Source organism: Leptopilina heterotoma, unplaced genomic scaffold (genome assembly GCF_015476425.1).
Source record: "Leptopilina heterotoma isolate Lh14 unplaced genomic scaffold, ASM1547642v1 Lhet_314, whole genome shotgun sequence".
Classification (NCBI taxonomy): domain Eukaryota; kingdom Metazoa; phylum Arthropoda; class Insecta; order Hymenoptera; family Figitidae; genus Leptopilina; species Leptopilina heterotoma.
Genome location: NW_025111015.1, coordinates 25,837 through 49,091, shown reverse-complemented (window position 1 = coordinate 49,091; position 23,255 = coordinate 25,837). Strand labels below are relative to the sequence as shown.

Genomic DNA, 23,255 nt, shown 5'->3' with positions numbered 1-23,255 from the left:
CACTAATTATTGTGGAAGGGGAGCAGAAGGAGAGGAAGCGCGTCAAGCCTTCTTAGTATGATGATTGTCAGTAGCGGAAAGACAATCAAAAGAACGTCAACAGGACTGTAAAGGATGGACTCAAAATCATCGAAGCAAATCATTATTAGCGCAAACTAAAAAGTTATTAGAGATGCTCAGAAACGGAGGAGAGAGGGTGACAGTCCAGAAGAGATTCGAACCCAAGTCGGCTAAGGATTAACGTATGCTGACATTCTAGGTAATTATTATAATCATCTTAATTAATTATCTCAATCTGAGATGACACTATGGAACCAGGATAATGTGACCAGGTAACAATTCGATGAGTGATTATTGTAACAACGTTTATTGCACCAAGTGGATATTTCTGGATCAAAAGGAAAAATTTCTTTCGGACTTGGTATATTTATTGAATTAAATGAATATCACGAGTACATGAGAATGATAGTTAGACATATTACAATTATGATTTCAATGAACGTAGACTCAATCACAACAATAGTTTTTTTTCGCCAGTTCTTCCGGGAAAATTACTACCTTCCTAAATTCCTTCTCTGTTCCAAAAGCGGTGCAATCAGATTAATTAATTTTATCGACACTGGTCTGAAAGTAAAAACGAAAAATCATCAAAACGTGGTAGTTGAAAAGATGGATTAATTGTTCTAGTTGATAAAAAATAGCAATCGAAAAAAAATTCCAGGTGTAGCACTTGCGAGAAAATAGATTATAGAGGTAAAAAAAAATTGATTACAGTTGTCAAAAAAAAAAAAGAATACAACAAAAATTCGATTGTAGATCCTGTAAATGAACACTTACCCTTCGGATTGTTTTTTTGGTGCTGAATAATAAAGTGGGGAGAGTTGTGACGGTTCAGAATGTTCTTTATTTGATTTTAAACCAGTTGCATTGAGAAGAGCTGTTATATTTGGTTGAGCACCCAATAAATCTGAACCCTCTGCTGCGCCACCAGCTAAGAGAAGAGCATCCGCTGGAGCCAGGACAAATACCAAACCATCAACTTGAATTCGATAATTTTCTGATCCATTTTGCCTCTGATCGTATTCATTGTATTTTCGCTCTAAATTTATATTACTTGGCAATTCTGGAGTAACATTATCAGGAATTACAGGAACTGGTGGTGCTTCGTTCTCCGTTTGTGGCTTTAGATCCAAATTTGGACTTTCTGGCTTTAGGGGAGCGCTAGATTCTTCTATTGGTTCTGGTTTAGCATTTAAATCTGGTTTTTCCTTTTCAGCAGTGGGAATTTTCTCTGGTTCCTAAAAGATAAATGCAAATGAGAAGAATTAGTACAAAATCTTTATAACAATTGGCAAATAGTAGAATTAGTAGGAATAGGAGAGAAAAGAATAAAAAGCATTTGATAATTAATAAGAATTAGTAGGAGTAGGAGGGTAAGAAGACACAGTAGAGAATTAATAGAAGAAAAATGAGTAGGAGCAGGAGGGGAATTGATGCCAGAAGAGAAGGAAGTTAGGATTGTTCTAAGAGAAGGGAGGGGATTAGTAGGAGTAGGAAAGAAAGATGAGGAAGATACAGTTGATAATTAATAACAAAAAAACACAAGAGGTAGGAGTAGAAGGGGAATTAAAGACAAAAGAGAATGAGGAAAATAATAAGCAATAATTATTATATTAGTGAAGAAAGAGGATTAGTAGGAGTAGGGAAGGAAGAGAAAATTATAAGAGAAGGAAGATTATTAGTAACAGCAGGAGTAAAAGTAGGGAAAGAATAGGATTAATAACAGTAGGAGTAGGGAAGGAAGAGAAGTAGTCAAAAAGGGGAAGGAAGAGGGAATTATAAGAGAAGGAAGAGGATTAGTAACAGACGGAGTAAAAGTAGGGAAAGAATAGGATTAATAACAGTAGGAGTAGGGAAAGAAGAGGGAATTATAAGGGAAGATTATTAGTAACAGCAGGAGTAGAAGTAGGGAAAGAATAGGATTAATAACAGTAGGAGTAGGGAAGGAAGAGAAAATTATAAGAGAAGAAGTAGGAGTAGGATGAGGATTAGTATCAGTAAGAGTAGGGAAAGAAGAGGGAATTATAAGGGAAGGAAAATGATTATTAACAGTAGGAGTAGGAAAGGAAGAGAGAATTATAAGGGAAGGAAGAACATTAGTAACAGCAGGAGTAGGAGTAGGGGAAGAATAGGATTAGTAACAGTAGGAGTAGGGAAGGAAGAGTGAATTATAAGGGAAGGAAGAGGATTAGTAAAGGTAGGAGTAGGGAAGGAAGAGGCATTTATAAGAGAAGGAAGAGTAACAGTAGGAGTAGGAGTAGGAAGAGGGAATTATAAGGGAAGAAGGAGGATTAGTAACAGTAGAAGTAGGGAAGGAAGAGGAAATTAAAAGAGATGGAAGAGTAACAGTAACAGTAGGAGTAGGAGTAGGAGTAGGAAGAGGGAATTATAAGGGAAGGAAGAGGATTAGTAACAGTAGAAGTAGGGAAGGAAGAGGAAATTAAAAGAGAAGGAAGAGTAACAGTAGGAGTAGGAAGAGGGAATTATAAGGGAAGGAAGAGGATTAGTAACAGTAGGAGTAGGGAAGGAAGAGGCATTTATAAGAGAAGGAAGAGGAGTAGTCAAAAAGGGATAGGAAGAGGATTAGTAACAGTAGGAAGAGGGAATTATGAGGGAAGGAAGAGGATTAGTAACAGTAGAAGTAGGGAAGGAAGAGGAAATTAAAAGAGAAGGAAGAGTAACAGTAGGAGTAGGAAGAGGGAATTATAAGGGAAGGAAGAGGATTAGTAACAGTAGGAAGAGGGAATTATGAGGGAAGGAAGAGGATTAGTAACAGTAGGAGTAGGGAAGGAAGAGGCATTTATAAGAGAAGGAAGAGGAGTAGTCAAAAAGGGATAGGAAGCGGATTAGTAACAGTAGGAAGAGGGAATTTTGAGGGAAGGAAGAGGATTAGTAACAGTAGAAGTAGGGAAGGAAGAGGAAATTAAAAGAGAAGGAAGAGTAACAGTAGGAGTAGGAGTAGGAGTAGGAGTAGGAAGAGGGAATTATAAGGGAAGGAAGAGGATTAGTAACAGTAGGACTAGGAGTAGGAAAGGAAGAAGGAATTATAAAGGAAATAATAGGATTAGTAACAGTAGGAGTAGGAGGAGAAAGAAATACAGTTTATAATAAATATAAAGAGAAGTAAGAGAGAATAAAATAGGAGAATAGTTAGAGGAACAAGATGAGGAGGAGAAGGAAGATACAAAATATATTTATTATAAATGTCTGAAAAGAGTAAGAATAGTAGGAGTAGGAGAATAATTAGAAGAAGAGTCAAACAATAATTTTTGCAAAAGAAATAGGAGAGTAGGATTAGTACAAGTAGAAAAGGAGTAAAAAAAGATGATGCAGATGATAATTAATATAGAGGGAAGTAGAAAAGTAGGAGTCGGAGAAGAATTACAAAAAATGCAGAAGGTATTGTAGGTATAGTAGGAATAGGAATAGTAGTAAGAGAAGAAGATGAGAATTCCTACTAATTCTACTCCTAATTTTAGAAGTAGAAGAAAATTGGTAGTTATAGTAGGAATAGGAATAGTAGTAAGAGAAGAAGATGAGAATTCCTACTAATTCTACTCCTAATTTTAGGAATAGAAGAAAATTTAAAAGAAGCTTGCGATGCAAATTAATGTTAGAAAAGGTAAGAAGTATAGAGTTGAAAACTGAATTAGAAAAAGAGGAGGAAAAATAAACCAAATAATAATTAATAGCAAAAAATTAATTACTACTAGAGGAATTAGAAAAAGAAGAACACAAAACCAAAATCCATGATAAAATAAAAAAATTTCTTCCAACTTAAAAAAAATTGTATTCCTTATTAAAAAAATTTTATAATTATTTAAAAAAAAAAACTTACTGGTAACTTATCTTCGGTTGCTTCGGATTTCAGTAAAGGATGACCTTGGCTAAAGACAATCGCAAAAAGTAATACTAGAACGCTGATTATCTTCATATTTAGACGATTGATGAAAATAACAGTAAGTATAAATATATCTATCTATTAAAAACTAATATTAATTTCCAAATTAATAATTCAAGTCCTCTTTAAATATCAAAGACGTCCTGCAATGATGAAGGACGATTGAACAGTGAGCAACTTGTTCGTCTATTCGTTCAACCGAGGTCCCCACTTGTCAGGAATATCTTCCAAGTTCAAGGACCCTCGGGAGTTTCTTCATGCCTCCTGTATTATACAACTTGCCAAGAATTTTTTTTTAAAAAAAGCTCATTTTCTCCTCTCCTGCCAGCAAGACTTATAACAAACGGTAATTCACTTGAATTTTTTATTTTTTATAAATAATATCACTTCCTTATTTCATATTTCTCTTTAGTTTCTTTTTTCACAAACATAAACTTCAAACTGATCCTTTAGTATAAAAATAATTTTTTTTTTTTGCTGAAAATGTTCTTTGTGGTGTTTGAAAGGAATATAAGTATAGAATTAAAAATTATGGTTCTTGAGATTTAGAAAAAAAGGAATTTTCTTTCCTGTTTGGAGATTCAGTTTATAAACCAGTTTTTGAAGAAGAAGATTAGTCATTAAAATATAGGATTTTTTTTTCTTTTTATTTTTAAATGTATATGCTGACACTGGTCATTAGCTATTTCATGTATATTATCTTTTGGTTTTTTTTTCTTTTGCACCATCGTGAAATGAATTTCAAAAAGGTTTTTCATGTTTCATTAAATTATCGCATCAGTTTAATAATAAACTGTCTAGATGTCAGAATTTTATCTAAGGGCATAATATTCTTTAAATACAAAGGCGTATGGTAAAAATTTACATGTATTTTTAGTAATTTTTCTGAAGAAAAAAAAAAATTTTTGGAAGAATTTAAAAAAAAAATGTTTCTAAACACATAGTTTTCTTAAAAGTATCAAATTGGATCAAAAATGATATATACAAAAAATTAAATTATGATTTGATTCACTATTTGGTATCAATTTTTTCAAATTTGATACTTTTAAGTTAACAGTGAATAAATTATTATTTTTTTTTATTAATTATTAATATTTTTATTAATTTCTAATATGTTATTTAGTTTTAAAAAAAAAATTCTAGTATTTACTCCCATAAAAATTTTCAAATTATGATTTTTTTTCATCCAGCTAATTCAAGTTTCTTTATAGTGTAAAACGTTTAAAATAGAAAAAAGCATTACAAAAAGAATCAGTATGTAGTTTGTTGTAGAGGATGTTGAAGATCGCAGGTGCAACGACCTAAAGTGGCCTCTCCTTCGACTCTTATAATGCTCGCAACATTGCCCTTGTCAGACGTCGAATTTTCCAATTATTCTCATCGCGATTAGCGATAAGTGAAGGAGAAAAATACGAAAAACAGGAAATTTCTTTTTTTTTTTTTAGAAAATAATTAAATTTTTTCGTTTTTCATTTAGTTTTTTTTGCATAAAAATAATCATAAGACAAATTTTGATAAAAAATAAAAATTTTTGGTATAAAATACAATTTTTAATAATAAATAAAAATATATAAAAATAAAGGAGAAAAAATATGATAAAAATTCAGGAAATAATTAAAATTTAAAGATTTGTAAAATATTTTACAGACAATTGTCAAAAAAAAAAAATAATGAGGACAAGAATAGAAATTGTTTAATAATTAGGTATTTAAATAGGATTTAAAGAAGAAAGTCTTAGTTTCAGAAAATGATTCTTTTATTTTTTTTCTTTTCGAGTAGGATACAAAGAAACACACCATTTAATATAAAAATTAAGAGATGATAAAAGTAATAATAATAATAATAATAATAATAACAATATCAATAATTATTATTATTAATTATTAGTAATAATATTAATAATAATAATAATAATGTTATTATTATTTATTATTAGTAAGAATATTAATAATTAATAATAATAATGAAATAAAATTTGAATAAAATTAAAAAACACATTCTCACAATACTCTCATCACGCACAATTTTTAATTCACTTCTAAAATAAAATTTACTGTCATTTTATTCACAATTTTCTTTATTATATAGTCGATGCTCTAATTTTTAATGATTATTTTTTCCACTTAGAAGTATTTTTACTATCACAAAGCTTCTTCAATTACTTCATTCAGTCTATTATTCTTTAATTCCATCAAATAGAGAGACAGAAAAAATTTTATATTCAAATTTTAAGAATATAAGTTAACATATTCTTGAATTTTGAATATTTCTTTTTTTTTAATAAGCAAAAATATTGAAAATAATACTTGGAAATTAAAAAATTATTCTAGAATAAGAAAAAAAAGTTTACATCCAAAGAAACTGAGAGACGAATTATCAAATTTTATTTGGTTCAAGAAGAAATTGTTTTTCGGTTCAAATAAAATTTTTTTTGGTTCAATTGAAGTTTATTCGAGTAAACAAGAATTTCTTTTTACCAAACAAACTTCATTTGAACCAAATAAAATTTATTTGAACCAAAAAACTTCATTTGAAGCGAAGAAACTTCATTTCAACCAAAGAAACTTTATTTCAATCAAACAAACTTCATTAATTTGAATCAAACAAACTTTATTTGAACCAAAGAAACTTCATTTGAACCAAAAAACTTCATTTGAACCAAAAAACTTCATTTGAAGCAAAGAAACTTCATTTGAACCAAAGAAACTTTATTTCAATCAAACAAACTTCATTAATTTGAATCAAACAAACTTTATTTGAACCAAAGAAACTTCATTTGAACCAAAAAAACTTCATTTGAACCAAAAAACTTCATTTGAAGCAAAGAAACTTCATTTGAACCAAAGAAACTTTATTTCAATCAAACAAACTTCAATAATTTGAATCAAACAAACTTTATTTGAACCAAAAAAACTTCATTTGAACCAAAAAACTTCATTTGAAGCAAAGAAACTTCATTTGAACCAAAGAAACTTTATTTCAATCAAACAAACTTCATTAATTTGAATCAAACAAACTTTATTTGAACCAAAGAAACTTCATTTGAACCAAAAAAACTTCATTTGAACCAAAAAACTTCATTTGAAGCAAAGAAACTTCATTTGAACCAAAGAAACTTTATTTCAATCAAACAAACTTCATTAATTTGAATCAAACAAACTTTATTTGAACCAAAAAAACTTAATTTGAACCAAAAAAACTTCATTTGAACCAAAAAACTTCATTTGAAGCAAAGAAACTTCATTTGAACCAAAGAAACTTTATTTCAATCAAACAAACTTCATTAATTTGAATCAAACAAACTTTATTTGAACCAAAGAAACTTCATTTGAACCAAAAAACTTCATTTGAAGCAAAGAAACTTCATTTGAACCAAAGAAACTTTATTTCAATCAAACAAACTTCATTAATTTGAATCAAACAAACTTTATTTGAACCAAAGAAACTTCATTTGAACCAAAAAAACTTCATTTGAACCAAAAAACTTCATTTGAAGCAAAGAAACTTCATTTGAACCAAAGAAACTTTATTTCAATCAAACAAACTTCATTAATTTGAATCAAACAAACTTTATTTGAACCAAAAAAACTTCATTTGAACCAAAAAACTTCATTTGAAGCAAAGAAACTTCATTTGAACCAAAGAAACTTTATTTCAATCAAACAAACTTCATTTGAACTAAAAAAAATTTATTTGAACCAAAAACTTCATTTGAACCAAAGAAACTTTATTACAATCAAAAAAACTTTATTTGAACCAAATAAAATTTATTCAAACCAAACAAACTTTATTTGAACCAAATAAACTTCATTTGGACCAGACAAACTTTATTTGAACCAAATAACTTCATTTGAAGCAAAGAAACTGCATTTGAACTAAATAAAATTTATTGGAACAAAAAAAAAATTCTTCCAATAAAATTTATTTGATCCAAAAAAATTGGATTTAATTGAATTAAATTTATTTTAGTTTCTGTTAAACATATTTGTTCGAAACTAATTTTATTTAATTGAAATTAATTTGTTTTGGTTTAAATAAAGTTTAGTTGATTCAATAAAAATTTATTCCAATCAAATAAATATTACTTTTTTTTTAAACAAAGTTTCTTTGTTGTCAAAGAAATTGAATCTGTTTAATAAATATTATTAAATTCCAGATAAAAAAATGTATTTGAAACCAAATAAATTTCATTTCTTTCAAATAAGTTTCATTTAGTTCAAATAAATTTAATTTGTATATAATTACCTTTATTTGATGCAAAGAAAATTTTCTACTGGATGTAATGAATTAATCTAAGGATTGAGCATTAATTATTTAAGTAATTAAATACAAATAAAATAGTAAAATTTTATAATAATTAATATCAATTAGCGATTATTATAGATTACTTAATTATTAATTAGTAAACAAAATTGTTTAATTTACAAAAAAATTGAATAATTTTGTTATTAAACTATTTAATTGATAACAAAATTAATTAATTCCGTTTACTAATTATTAACTGAATAATTCAATAATTATGCAATATCGATTAATAAGTATTAATATCAATTAATAATAATTTTTAGTCAAATTACCAATAAATAATTATTAATCACTATTAATTATTATTCAAATTCGATTAATTATTGTTATCTCTCAATAACAAGAAAATCACAAAACTACAAACTACTATTTGAATAACATGATTTCGTTTTATAAAATAATATCAGAATAATTATTTATAAACTGTAAAATATTGATTAAACAAGTAAAGAATTAGAGAAAAAAATATCGAAGAGCAAAAAAATTTTGATCAATTCAATGATTCGTCAAATTGACAAATTCCATAACGATTACGAACTCTACCAGGTCCACAATTTTCAATCATTTCACCAATTGGTTTTAAAAATTGTGATTTTTGATCGGCAATATGACGAACTTCATTTTTATCACCAGCCTCTTCATCGTTCTTTCCATTCTCAAATCTTGGCAATTCCTTTTTCAATGACATACGACTTTTTTGATGATGATGATGATGTTGATGATTCTCTTCCTTTAATGAATTCTCCAATCCTCTTCTTATTTGACGAATTTTCCTTATTATTGTCTCGACAATTGGTTTATCATTCTTGTTCTTTTCACTTTTTTCCTTTTCATCTAATTGTGAATTATTTTGTTGAAATTGCGAATCACTTGATTTTTGATTTTTAATTTTAAAATCTGGTTTTTGTTTGGAAAATTCTTCATTTTGTTGAAGAATTTTTTCATTCTTCTCTTGTTGTGAATCATTATTAATTTCTGATGAATATTTCTTCTCGGCATAAATCACTTTATCGTCAATTGAACTTATTGTGCCAAATGAAATAAATTTCTCCGGTGCTTTCTCATTTTTTACTGAATCCTTATTGTCTGTTGAGATTTTTTCGTTTTTGATTAATTTTTCTGTTTGGGAATTTATTTTACTTGCTATTCCCAATTTATCGAGAATTTGATGATTGTTGGTGATTTTCTTCTCCGCATTACTCAAATCTTCGAAGTGAAATTTTATTTCCTGATTTTTTGGTAGTTCTTTTGTATTTCTTTGAATTTCTGATGATTCTGATGATGCTGATGATGCTGATGATTCTAAAGCAACTGCTGCTCCTGATAATGATTCCGATGATGACAAAACTGATGATTCTGATGATTTTTCCAAATTGTCCGGATTAGTTTCGATTCGTAAAATTTTCACATTGAGTGGATCCTTTCCCTCTTCTAAAATTTCTTCGTCAGCAATGGATACCTGTTTATTTCTTGACGTGAGACCCCTTAATTCGAGAATTTGTGAGGCGATGTCGTTAAATAAACTGGTTGGACCCTTATCGCCGGGAGTGGCAATTACAATCATTATATTCTCCAATTGTGCGTGAACATTTAAACGTCCATCCTGTCGTTGATCGTACACTGATTTACAATGCGTTAATATTGCAAGAAGTGAAAATATTAAAAGTTGTTTGAGCATTTTTTTTGCAGGAGAAGACAAAAAAAAAAGAAAGAAAACAATTCTAGTATATGTATATGCAATCACGTTTTCTTCAGCTATAAACTCTTTCAAGTTCTCACGACGACTGATGATCTCAACTGCACGAAGGAGATGCTCAGATATATATTAGCAAGGGAGAGGGTATAAAGGAAGCATACGAGAGTGTATTCGATGAGAGGGAAAAAATTTCGCTACGCTGGTAGAACAGAAAAAAGGAGAAAAATGATGAAAAAAGAATTTAAGAACTATACTATACTATAAAAGTAATCTGCAACAGTTTAAACCCTCCAGGATTAAATTAACAGCAAAAAGGATTAAAATAATTTATTATGGTGTTATTTTTTACTATCAATGAAATTTTATTATAAATCAAACACCAAGTCAACGATTACTAACAACTAACTAACCTTACTAAATAACTTACTGACTAACTTACTAACTAACTTTCTAGCTAACTAACAAACTGACTAGTTAACTTAGTTACGAATTAACTAACTTAGTTACTAACGAACTTACTAATAAACTTAATAACTAACTAACTTTTAACTAACTGACAAACTTAATTACTAACTAACTTCTTAACTACCTTACTAAATTCGTCCATATATTTTAGAAATTGTTCGCTAAGCCATGTATTTTTGAAATCGTTCGCTAAGCTAATATATTACTAACTAACTACTAGTTAGTAAGTAACTAAGTTAAGTAAGTTAGTTAGTAACTAAGTTAAGTAAGTTAGTTAGTAACTAAGTTTGTAAGTTCTATAGAAAGTTGTTTAGTAAGTTAGTTGGTAAGCTAATAAGTTAGGTAATAACTAAGTTAAGTAAGTTGGTAAGTTAATTAATAATTAAGTTTGTAAGTTAGTTAGCTAGTTGGTTAGTAAGTTTGTTAGCAAGTCAGTTAGTATATTAGTCAGTAAGTAAGGTGTAAATAACTCTTGTTTAAAAGACAATTTCACTTAAAAATTAAATTTATTTCGATACTTTAAGTATTTATGACAAAAATTCTTAATTTTACTTTCTAAATTGTTATACCTTTCGTTTCTTCAAAATATCTGTTTAGACATTTTTTATTTTGTTTCGTTTTTTTTTCTATTTTGTAATAATAAACATTCTTTCACAGAGAGCACAATTTAAACAGATATTTGTTTTCTTACACTTCGTATCAATTCTGGTGCTACTCTCATTGCCAGTCTGTAAATGAAAGTATATAATGAAATTTATAATATTTTATTTATCATTTTATTAAGCATAATTTTAGCATTGAATTTCGATAGTCTGCTTTTTTGAAAATACAAATTTTAGGGAATATTTTTTTTTCCCACTTACGGTAAAAGTGATAATCTCCTTCTGAGACAGCGACCAGTTTTATCTAAACCCTTACATCTCTTTGTAATTCTTTCTCGTTTATTTCCTACCGAATTTTCAAGGGTTCCCTGAGTTGTACTTATATTTTTTTCAGTAAGATTTGTGGGATCATTATTTGATACTGGCACTGAAGTACTTTCTATTTAAAAAAAAAAATGGTAAATTAACAAAAATCTGCATAAACATAAGTAATTTCTTTTATTCCCCTCTGGGCAAAAAACCATGTTCTAGAAATGTTCATAAAACGTTTTTGGAACGTTTCATGTCCACCAAATAATGTTCCAAAACATTTTAAGAACATGGATGTTTTTAAAATGTTTTGGAACATTATTTGGCGGATATGAAACATTCCAAAAATGTTTTTCGAGTTTCTTTTCTTAAGAACAAGGTTTTTTGCCCAGAGGGACAGTATATCAGATAAAATTGTACTACAAAAAATTTATTTTAAAATTTTTTGATAAAAGAAAATGTTTACCTGCAATATCGCTTCCCTTAGTTGTTGTTTCTAAACTTGTAGTTAAAATTGCAGTAGTGCTTTTTTTGTCTTCAATAGCCAAAGACAATAGAGGAATAGAAGTAGTCGATGATTCTAAAGAAATATTCAAATTTTCCGCTTGCATCGGTTTTGTCGACGAAACAATCGTCGTCGATTCCGAATTATTATTTGAACTCACTGGCGGTAATTTTGTCGTCGGCTTTGTTACTGGTTTCAAAGTAAAATCTGCATAATCATAAACGTAATCATAATTCTGTAAAAAAAATAAGTAGATATTAGTAATTACATATGCAATTGATGACTAAGAAATAAATAATTAATTATGAACTAAATAAATTATTAACAAATAAATTAGAAATGACCAATAATGATGAATTATTTAAAAATTACCATGTAATCATCCAATAAATCGGATTTCACCAAAGCGATCACCTCAACATTTTTGACATCAATTTGTACATTAACGTCGCCGGTTTGACGTTGATCGTATCTCGCAGGACTGGCAAAAATTGTCAGCCAACATTGAGAAGCAATAATAATAAAACTATAGATTAATGAAGACATAATATGTCTATGACGAACTTGAACAATTCTTAACTATAATTTAATAATTTTTTAAGAATAAATAACTTTGTTTCTTCTTCAGTAGATTTAGACGCACAAATTTTTTTTATAACGAGATGATGTTCACAAAAATTTTTAAACCATCGATTTGTTTAAACTACAACTGATACCTTTCGTCTGAGTCTAAACTCCAAAGGTGAATGAATATTTCTCATGAAACCGGTATTTCATCCTGGGCTTCATGCCAAGAATCTTGAGATTAAACATTAAGTTTCCGCGGTCAATGCTCCACAACCCGAGAAATACTTGCCCTTGGCATTGTAATATATGTAATTTCAAGGACGAAATGAAAAAAAAATTAATAAATAAATTTTACATTCAAATCATCGAACAATAACGGTTAATACTTTTTTTTAAAAAAAAAAATTTAACTTATTCAAATTATGATTATTTCTGTAAAAAAAAAGTATCAAAATTCAATTTTATTCATCGAAATTCAATTTATTTTTACAAACTGACATTATATTCGTAATCAGCGACTAGAAAAACCCCCGAGTTACAAGTTTTAAGCGAATTTGATCGATTTTCAAAAAATAATCCGCCATTTTGGATCCGCCATTTTGTATTTTTAAAAACTGACCTTGTATTCGTAATCAGCGATTAGAAAAACCCCCGAGTTACAAGTTTCAAGCGAATTTAATCGATTTTCAGTAAAAATCCGCCATTTTGGATCCGTCATTTTGTATTTTTAAAGACTGACCCTACATTAAGACCTGAAACTCCTAAATTACAATTATCAAGCGAATTCAATCTATTTTTTTTATCAAAAAATTCCAGCTGCATTGAACCCTTTAATTTTTATTTTTAAAAAACCGGATCTGACTTTTAAAAATAAAAAAAGAAAGATTAAAATTTAATAAACTATAATAATAATTATTATTATTATTATTATTATTTAATAAACAAAACAACAAAAATCGTTTTAAAATTCAAATTCAAATATCGAGTCTATTGGTAATAATCGATTCCTCGTTCGCCAACGCTCTGAAGTTGCATTCACATTCCGTAAAAATGTATATATATGACAGTTCGGTGGTGTGTGTGGTGGTATAATCGCAAGTTTTTTTTTCGTGCGGAAAAAGCTAAATATTTTTAAAAAACTAATTCACAACGTATTCTCGAAACAAATATTGACAGTTTATTTTAATGTAGTTAACGTATCATTAAAAATACGAGTTTTATTCCATTAACTTTTTCTTGTTCTTCGACATTAAACAAAAATTTATCATGATTCGTACTCTTGTACAAAATGTTACAGTTTTTTAAAAAACCTGGTAATTATCATTTATTTAATTGCATTGAAATAATATTTATTGCTTTTCTCATTAACAAATTTATGCATTCAGTCTAAATATCGAACATAACCTCTTTATAACGACGTCAACATTCTTTTTCAAAACACGCGTTTTATATATGTATATGTATATATGTATGTATGTATAGATGTATGACATTTACATCATTTACTTTTTAACTGTATAAATAGGACTAAACCGACATTTACTCTTCCTTGCATGAAAGGGCAACGTTTTACCCACATAATACAATATATTGCTGTAAGCTTGTTTTATGCTTAAATTGCTTAAAATGTAAGATTCCAAAGTTTGCACTGTAGACTGGGGTGTGATTACATTACTCACCTTAAAATGAGTACAATTTAAGGTGAGTAATTTATTTGCCATTCAGAAGTTTACAGTGTAAGTTTGACATAAATTTACAAAGTAAGTTTCCTGTAAACTTGCTGTAAATTGTGTAAATTTACAAAATTATATTAATGATTAATAAATGTTTAATAATAATTTTCAATATTTGTTTATACAAAGTATATAATTAATATAAGCAAAATTTATTTACTAACTTTATTAATTTGTTAATATTAATTACATTGTATAGGTTTTTATTAGAAATTTATCATTTGAGTTGACATAACCTCAAAATTTGATAAAGATATTTGAAAGTACCGAAAGTAATCAAATTTATCACTTCGTAAAAAATAATTTACGATGGAAGATAAGAAAATATCAACTTACCAAGTCTAATTAAAATATACTCATTACTTTCCAGTAATTTTAATAATAAAACACATTTTTTATTTGCTCTTTTAAGGGGGTCACCCCATGTGTCGGACGTTGTTTTAAAAGTTTTTTGGATTTTCTTTTTAAGAACCATATGAAAACTTAGGACTTCAAAATTTTTACCATTTATTTAGTAATATTTTAACATTTTAAAATTAATATAAATATCTACTTTCCCAGGACAAAAATACAGGTCCAGACTATTGCAGGAGCCGTCGATAAAATCCGAAAATCCCGAAAATTACAAAAATGATTCACACAATTTGGACCAATCAGGCGCGTTGGGTAGCATTGAGGAGACAGAGGAAAACAATATCAACAATGTTGAAACAACAGAAATTTGTTCCTTTAATTCTAGTCTCTCTAAATCACTACCGGAAATTCTCGCCGAAAAAAGTGCATTAGGTTATTTTATTCAATACATGGATTCAAAGAATAGTGTGAATCTTATCAAATTTTGGCTCGAAATTGAATGCCTCTGTGGAGCGTCATCATTTAATGATAACAATGAACTGCAGAATAATTGCAACATTAATAATGAACATTTACACAGTATTTCCAATGAAATTAATGAAATTAATAATAGTCGTCTACTATCGTCTAATTCAGAAACTAATGATAATTTAATTCTTGATACAACAAATTCCTATAATAATGTGAAAAAATTAAATGCAAAAGAGCCAAAGAATTCAATGTTAATTGCTGAGAATAAATCAAATTATTATGATGAAAATAATTCTTGTACAGCGTCAACTGTACGGCAAGATGCGCAGAAAATATATAAAAAATACATTGCCAAGGAATTATTAGATTCGAATTTATTTTCGGATGAATTATTAATGGAAATGAAGGAGATGATTGAGTGTGAGAATGCTGAACCTTTATTGGCTTGTTTATCATTGGCTCAGAAGTGTGTTTATAAAATATTGGAAGACGAGTAAGAAATACTATAAATTAAAAATTATATTTACAATTTACTTCACATAGACTTCTATTTCTAATTCTATTTTTATATTTTTTTAGGTATTTAAACGATTTTTTGAAGAGCGAATATCATTGTAAGCATCAAATTGATGTATTGACCAGTGGAAATGTACAATTAGCTGATATTCTCTACAACGAAACTGCTTTCTTTTATTTTATGGAGGTAAGAATAATAATTTCTTTTTTTCTTTTAGAAAAACTGGTATACAATTTTTTTATGTTTCAGTTCATGGAAGTTGAGAATAAACGAAATCTTCTTGATTTCTGGATGTCGGTTGTGAATTATAAACAGAATTTAGTGGAAAAGGGAAGTTCCGCTGATCCATGTGAAGCACAAACGGATGCTGTGATTATTTACGAAAAGTGAGCACATACAAAATTTCTTACAATTGTATAATTTAAATTTAAATTTAACTGTATTTTTCAAATTTTATTTTTTTAAAACTAAGATTCATTTTGCTTTTAAGATACTTTAGCTTACAAGCAACCATGCCATTGGGATTTAACGACAAGGTACGCTTTCAAGTCGAACAAAATATATGTCGTGAGGATGGAAAAGGACCACAACCTGATTGCTTTGATCTTCCTTGTAAACTTGTATACAACTTTTTAAAAAAGGTTCAAATTTATTTACTAACTCCTCTTTTTTTTCACTATTTGCAAAAATTATATAAATAATATTTGCAAATTATAAAATTCTCTCTTTTGTTTCAGAATTATTTACCTGCCTTTCTATCGTCACAACTATACTATAAGTACCTTTCTGAACTTATTAATAATCTTCAGAGTAGTTCATGTACAAATCAACACAGGATCTTGAAGAGAGCAGGTATAGACATTAACTTCTTTAAAAAAAAATAATAGTACTGCTATTATTTTTTATTTAGAAGTTAGGGAATTCACTGTGTCACAATAAAGACAGTGATACGAAGGAGGAAAAAGAAATAATGAATAAAACTGAACAAGATTTCGATGAATTTAAAAAAAAAGGGTGAAAATGAAATAACGAATAAAACTGAACAAGATTTCGATGAATTTAAAAAAAAGGGTGAAAAAGAAATAATGAATAAAACTGAACAAGATTTCGATGAATTTAAAAAAAGAGTGTGACAATTGTTGCAACTCGAAAGAAAAATTCTTTCATAAAAGAATTTCTATTACCAAAGTATTCTTAAAGTATTCAAGAACGTCCCATAGTTTCTTTTTATTTATATATTTTTTTTATTTAATTTCTGACCCATTATTTTTAAGCTAATTATCAAAAAAAAGATTTAGATAATATTAAAGTTTTAAAATACTGTTTTTTAAATTACTTTGCAGAAAACAATTGTTAAATATGATAGATTTTTGACATTTCATACAGAAATTTAAATAACTTATTTTCAATTATTAAATACTTTAATTAACGGCAAAACATAGATTTAGTCTTTAAAAATAAATTTAAATCGGGTTTTAAAATTTTTTAAAGTAATTACTTTCTTTTTATTCTTAGTCAAGTTGTTATTTTTTATTAAAAACATTTGACCCGCTACCAAAATTTTCTGAAATTATTTAAGAACATTCCATGATTTCTTTTTATATTTTTTAATTTAATTTCTGTCCCATCGCTAAAATTTTCTGAAATTATTCAAGAATGTCACGTAATTTTCTTAAATAAAATTAGTCTATCATTTTAAAATTAATATTTACTAAATCTTTTCGGAATGAAGAATATCTTTTTTCAAAATAAGCCAAACTGTTCTATTCTATTTTTAAAAAAATATGTTATTAACAAATAAATTTTTCTTCAAGAATCTGATTGTGGAAGTGAAGCGAGTAGTTTAAGTATTCAAGTTCAAACTTCGAGTCAAAAAAGTTTAGAAGAACAAAAACGATCAAAAAATAAAAAATCTATGAACGGAAGTATGAGTATTGATACAAAACAGCTCTACGATCCAGATTCACTTTGGAGAAGAAAAAAAAGAAGGTGAGCTAGTTTTCAAACTCAGTTCTTTAAACTCTTTAATTTTTCCACTTTTCTTAAAATAAATTTCTCTTTTAAAATTTTGTTTTATAATTTTTTATAATTTTAAATATTTAAAAATATTCTTTTGCAGTTTAAGTGTTGGGTATGTAGATAGTATGGGACGATTTATTACCGAAATAGAATCTCATCGAAAAAATGAAAGAGAATCTCGTTTATCGCGTGCTGTGAAAAGATTAGTAAACATGGAGCAAGATAAGGTAAAAAAAATTACAAATAATTAGTTTTTATTTTTTTTTTTCACTCCTTAAGTGCCAATAGTGAAGATTTCGACTATCAAACCTTTGCCATGGCACTTAATTTAAAATTTTTTCAAAAAAAAAATTAAATTTTGTCTCAATTAACAGGCTAAGGAAGAATTAGCGTGGAAAATCGCGGAAATGATTATTCGAGAGATTACAACGTTAACTCTAGGGACATCTGATCTTCCGTCTTGATAAAATCTATCCTATAAGAAGAATTCTGCTTCTATTTTTTTTTTACTTTTTTAAAATTCCTCGAATTCTATTTTTTGGAATTTATTTTTGAAATGGTGCCAAAAACTGAAGCAAGGCAATTCAATTTTTAATTCTCCGTTGGGTACGTATTTTTTTAAGTGATAATTTTTACCATTTTCTTTGTGTTCGTTTTTTCTATTTTTTAAAAATGGACTTTTAAAAGTCTATTCATTAAGATAATTATATTCATTTAAGAAATTAAAATTTAAGTTTCTCTCACAATCAGTAAAATATACTGACAAATGATACGTAATATTTTTTTTATACATTGAATTTTATTTTGAAACGCATACAAAGCGTACTTTGTAAGTTCCTCTAAAATGAGATTGTTCCGTAATTGATGAAAATAATTGTGATTTTAAAAAAAAAGTTTTCAATAATTTTTGAAAACGAAAAAAATAGTAGTTTTAAGTGTTTTACGAGACATTTAAAAATGTCCATTTCAATTGAATCTCGAATATTTTTGTGAAAATAAAAAGACATAATATTTAGAAACATAATGAAGAGCTTAGCACATGACAGGAAAAATCTTTCACGTTTGAAAGGCAAAAAAAAAAGAATTTAAATAAGTAAATGTTTTAAATATTTGTTTACTAAAATTCTAAAACTAAATTCTTCGCCCTCTAATTTATATTTTCAATTTAAGAATATTTTTACTTCCGTTATTAAATAAATAAAGAAAAGAGATCTGAGAAAATTGTGGCCTATATAAACATAATCGTATTCTATACATAATATTGTAATATATTGTGATTTCATATAAAAACGACGATCAAAATATAAATCTTAATCTATCGATTTTTAGAATATTCATATAAACATAAGAGAAATAGTTTGTACAAGAGTATTAAAAAAAAATATCTTTTCTAGCACCTTAAATTTTAGAAATTAAGGTTCTCTGTTAAAAAAGAAATTATTCGAGATTAAGTGTTTAAAGGAACTATTTTTTTAAAGAATTTTTCGAACGGTGCTATATTTTAAGAGTATAGTTTGTAATAAAAACAAAATAATGAAATTATTAAAAAAAAAAAAATGGTATTGAATTTTAAATATGAAAAAATTGTCTTATTCGAGAATAAATCTCAATACCGTAGAATAAAATTAATAAAATTAATAAAATTAATAAAATTAAAAATAAGCGAATAATAATAAATTTAAAATGAACGAATAATAAATTAAAAATAAACAAATACTATATTTAAAGTAAACAAATACTAAATTAAAAATAAATAAAAGTAAAGTTAAAATAAACAAAAAGTAAAAAATACATATAAATAATAAATTCAGAATTTTAATCCATAGAAATATATTAGAAATAATTTATTAATTCGATGAACAATAGTCATTTTAGATGTACAAAATAATTTACCATATACTTTTGTATATATAATGTGTAAATTTCGTTTTCTTTATTAACAAATAAAGAGTATATATAATCATTGGACTTTCGTTTATTAAAGTAGAAAAAATTTATAAAATTTACATTTTCGAAATTTGTAAAATTTGTAAAATTTAAAAAATTTAAAAAATTTAAAAAATTTATAAAATTACAAAATTACAAATCATTTTACAAACATTTATTAAAGACTATAATGTAATAAGCTTATGAAACTGGAAATTCATGTATATGTGTCAGTAATGAGTAAGAGCAAAAGTGAGTGGTTGAAGGCTGTTATATTAGATAGAATCCAACGTATGAATCTGTGAATTATTCGCAATTGAGCGAAACAATAAGTTTAGAGTGTGAAAAAATGGGATTCGTTCTGAAGAATTTTGGATTGCTTTTAATTTTTACTTTCTTCATTACGAGCATAAAATCGGGTAAGTTCTTTTTGTTAATAATAAAATTCTAATTAATGTAACTTAATAGAAAAAAATTTTATTATTTATTTATTTATTATTCTGTTTTATTTTCTAGATTATTGGTCAAATTTCAATAAACAAATTGAAAATATTGTAGCACAGGCCACAGAACAAGGAAGATTAATTCAAGAAAATGCGCACAAAATTGTTGCTGAAGCAGGAAATGATGAGAGTCTACATAGAATTCCAAGTAAGGGGAACTTTTTATTTAAACAATTTGACAAATTTGTATTTTCAAAATGCTTTTCATCTGCGAGACAACAAACGAAACTGATGTGATACATTTAAAAATTAATAAAAATTTTCAAATTCAAGGTTCATGATAACCTATTTTTGAAAAAAGGTGTCCAATCAATAGACTGTAAGATTTTTTTAAATTTTGAAGTAATCTTTGAGACAATTGCATTCTCTTTCTAATCATGACGATTAAATACAATCTTTTCTTTTTTTATAATTACTTTTTATGTGTATTATGATGATTCTAATTTTAGAGGAAAACAAATTTTTAATATAATATTTGATTTACAGACAGGCAAGATGAAATTTTAAAAATAGTGGAACTAATAGAGAATGGAACACCTCCAGCTGATGTGAATTCGAATACAACTTCTCTTTCTACGGTATGTATAATGAAAATTAATAAAATTTATTAAATTAATAAAATTAAAAACTAAGTTTCAATGTAAAAAAAAATTTTTCCACAGAATATCAATGGTAGAATTATAACAATAAAAGATACAATTTACTCCAGTGGAAATGAAAAGGAGGGTGCAATTCATAATGTTAAATCTACCTATGATGAAGCGAAAAAAATCGATTTGTCGATAAATACTATCTTATGGGACCAGAATGGATTGAGGAAGTATTTTATTAACGATGGTGGTTCACAAGTTATCAGCACGAATGGCAATGCCAAAATTTTTATAAACAATTAACAATTATTTTCATAAAAGTATGTTTTACTAACTTCAGTCCAGTCATGAAAATAAAAATTCAATGAAAATCAGCTTAAATTTATATAATTTGTCTGAGTTATTAAAATAATTAATGAGTAGAGGTCCCAAAAAAATTCCAAATTTAAATAAATTTATAATTTTAAAATAAATCAATTTTAAAAGGTTTCGTGAAAATTCCTTTTTCTTCACAAAAGATATAAGAAAAAGAAAATGATGTTTATTATATACTATGCAAGTAAAAAAAAATACTGATTTAACTCTTCTCGTGAGTTATATTCAAATAGTTTTCGTTTATTTAGATGAATTTAGCAAAAATTTATATATATTTGAAATCAAAAGCAGTAATTATAATCTATTTTTAATGATTTATACTGAGTTTTCGTAAAATCGGTTATTTGAGACTATGTATAACCAGTTAGAAATTTAAAAAAATTATTTTAAAGAATGCGTAAAATATATATTTAGTGCCATAAACCACTAAAATATAATCCAATTGCATTGAAGAATATTATATATTTACAACATTTTTTAAAATCATCGAGCAACCAGTTCTAGACGGTTTTCATTGGAATGACCCAAGAAGACTAGAAACAGTCTTCTTGGAATGACCCCACATTCCGCTATTCTTTCACTTTGATAATTTTTATTAATAAAAAACTAAACACTTTATCGAAAAAGAAGATTTATTTATTATTCGTTAAAAAGAGGAAATAAATAATTTTATAAAAGTAAGGTTTTCTGATATTTAACGTTGATCTATAAATTGTTTTTATATTTAATTTATTACTTATTTGAAAAGACCGCTTTAAAAATGACATATTTTCCTCGTCCGTGAAATGGAAAACGATTAGCCAATAAGAAATTTCCATTAGATTGATTTCCATTGAATCGAAAGTTGCTATTGGCTAACGTTTTCTGTTTTCACGTTGCTATGGGAATGTGAAAGTAATTATATTATTATTAATTTTTAATTTTCAGATTCATCCCTAGTGAGTATTTAAATTCATCGGTAAGCGGATAACTTGTTTCGAAAAATGTATTCATTTCAAGGTTATGCAGGACTTCCAGTGGATCCAGAGTCTCCAGAGGACAAAATGTGCCAAAATGTTTCAAGGTATGAAAAACGATAAAATTTTTATTGCATGGTAAATAAAAAATAGTTTAGTATAGAATAAGAATAAAATAGTATAAAAAAAAAGTCCCGTCAGTGTTAACAAATTCAAATTCCCCTATATTTCGCGCGTGTGCGCAGTACAGAATGCGCGTAATCCAAAACGAAAGTACGTCCCTCTGCTGGTAGAAATCGAAAGTTTCTATTCTTCGAGATTTTAATAAAAACGAGCGCAGAAGCGTGTAGTACGGCGCCAGGTACGGTTGTTGTGTTATTGTTTCCCTTATATATTGAAAAAGTTCGAAAAAAAATATTAACTGAATGCACGTTGACTAGTAAAGCGGTTAAACTCTTTCCCTTTTGTCCTTTTTTCTATTATAAAAATAACCTCTCAAGTGTTCCGCACATGACAGTGTAATAAACAAGTGTTTGTGACAAGTTTTTTTGCAATAGCTGAAACCGAAAGGATTTGTTTTTCTTTTTTGGGTAAGTAAATTTACATTTTTATTTGTTAAAAAAAAAACAAGAAAACATTTGTATATAAAGAAAGTGTAGAATTTTCGTGAAAGTATTCTTTATAATCTAAAATAATCTCCATTTATTCGTGTTGAGAAGACTCGCCTTTTTCATGATCATGCGTAAAATCTCATCTTCCCATAACATCTTGGACCAAAATTTTCCGTTTATTCAAATGCGTCTCAATTTAAAAAAAAGTGGTAATTTTCTTTTCGAGAGGCTTGAGAATAAACGGATGTTGTGAATTGTATTATGTCAAACCCCCCTGTGTACTTTATGAGAGCACGTCAAGTGTCTTCCGGAGATGTAAATAAAATCTTCTAAATGAGATTTGAGAGAGAGAGAAAGAGCGAGAGGTAAAAACGGTTTCATGGTGAGAGGGAATAAAAACACTTTCATCTTCTTTTGTTATCCGTTCTTTTTTTGTTTTTTTCCAAATATATTTCCAACATTTTAATTTTAGGTTAGGAAAGTATGACTTTGAAAATTTTTTTCTAAATTGATTACTGTTGATTTTTTATTGAAACATTTACGCACTTTATCCCAAAACATTGCTTTGGCATTTTTTAAGGTTATGTTAAGGAGTGAAAATTTGGTGTCATTTCTGTTTAAAGGGGCTTTGACTCATACGGTTTTATCTGTGGGGTTTTGTCATGTAGAACGATAATTACATTTTTCTTTGATAAGATAATTTTTGTTAGTTTTAATGTTGCAATAAAAGTATTCCTTAAATAAGAAAGAAGTAAGAATTTATGTTGTATTTTTTCTAAATTTTCTTGTT

General features: G+C 27.2%; 4 protein-coding genes across 5 annotated transcripts; 2 read left to right on the top strand and 2 right to left on the bottom strand.

Annotated features, from left to right (window-relative positions):
- Positions 1–406: 406 nt before the first annotated feature.
- On the bottom strand, positions 407–4,152 carry LOC122504769. The gene is made up of 3 exons (XM_043616009.1): positions 3,899–4,152; positions 838–1,298; positions 407–624 (listed from the first exon to the last, which is right to left on the bottom strand). Exons 1-3 carry the CDS (start codon positions 3,992–3,994, stop codon positions 555–557), a joined length of 627 nt encoding a protein of 208 aa, XP_043471944.1. The 5' UTR covers positions 3,995–4,152; the 3' UTR covers positions 407–554.
- Positions 4,153–8,562: 4,410 nt separating this feature from the next.
- On the bottom strand, positions 8,563–12,601 carry LOC122504760. The gene is made up of 5 exons (XM_043615993.1): positions 12,216–12,601; positions 11,805–12,078; positions 11,291–11,468; positions 11,119–11,155; positions 8,563–10,088 (listed from the first exon to the last, which is right to left on the bottom strand). Exons 1-5 carry the CDS (start codon positions 12,387–12,389, stop codon positions 8,757–8,759), a joined length of 1,995 nt encoding a protein of 664 aa, XP_043471928.1. The 5' UTR covers positions 12,390–12,601; the 3' UTR covers positions 8,563–8,756.
- Positions 12,602–13,460: 859 nt separating this feature from the next.
- Positions 13,461–19,087, top strand: LOC122504767 (A-kinase anchor protein 10, mitochondrial). Its single transcript, XM_043616005.1, has 9 exons — positions 13,461–13,723; positions 14,705–15,461; positions 15,548–15,671; positions 15,735–15,871; positions 15,976–16,126; positions 16,223–16,337; positions 17,300–17,474; positions 17,605–17,731; positions 17,879–19,087. The coding sequence occupies exons 1-9, from the start codon at positions 13,699–13,701 to the stop codon at positions 17,966–17,968; spliced, it is 1,701 nt and encodes a 566-aa protein (XP_043471940.1). The 5' UTR covers positions 13,461–13,698; the 3' UTR covers positions 17,969–19,087.
- A 413-nt stretch (positions 19,088–19,500) lies between these two features.
- Positions 19,501–20,908, top strand: LOC122504766. 2 transcript variants are annotated; one of them, XM_043616004.1, is made up of 4 exons: positions 19,501–19,849; positions 19,989–20,081; positions 20,420–20,511; positions 20,596–20,908. In XM_043616004.1, exons 1-4 carry the CDS (start codon positions 19,780–19,782, stop codon positions 20,824–20,826), a joined length of 486 nt encoding a protein of 161 aa, XP_043471939.1. In that variant the 5' UTR covers positions 19,501–19,779; the 3' UTR covers positions 20,827–20,908. The 2 variants fall into 2 exon arrangements, with proteins under 2 accessions (XP_043471939.1, XP_043471938.1); XM_043616003.1 differs by having other exon boundaries at positions 19,555–19,849; positions 19,947–20,081.
- The last annotated feature ends 2,347 nt before the right edge of the window (positions 20,909–23,255 follow it).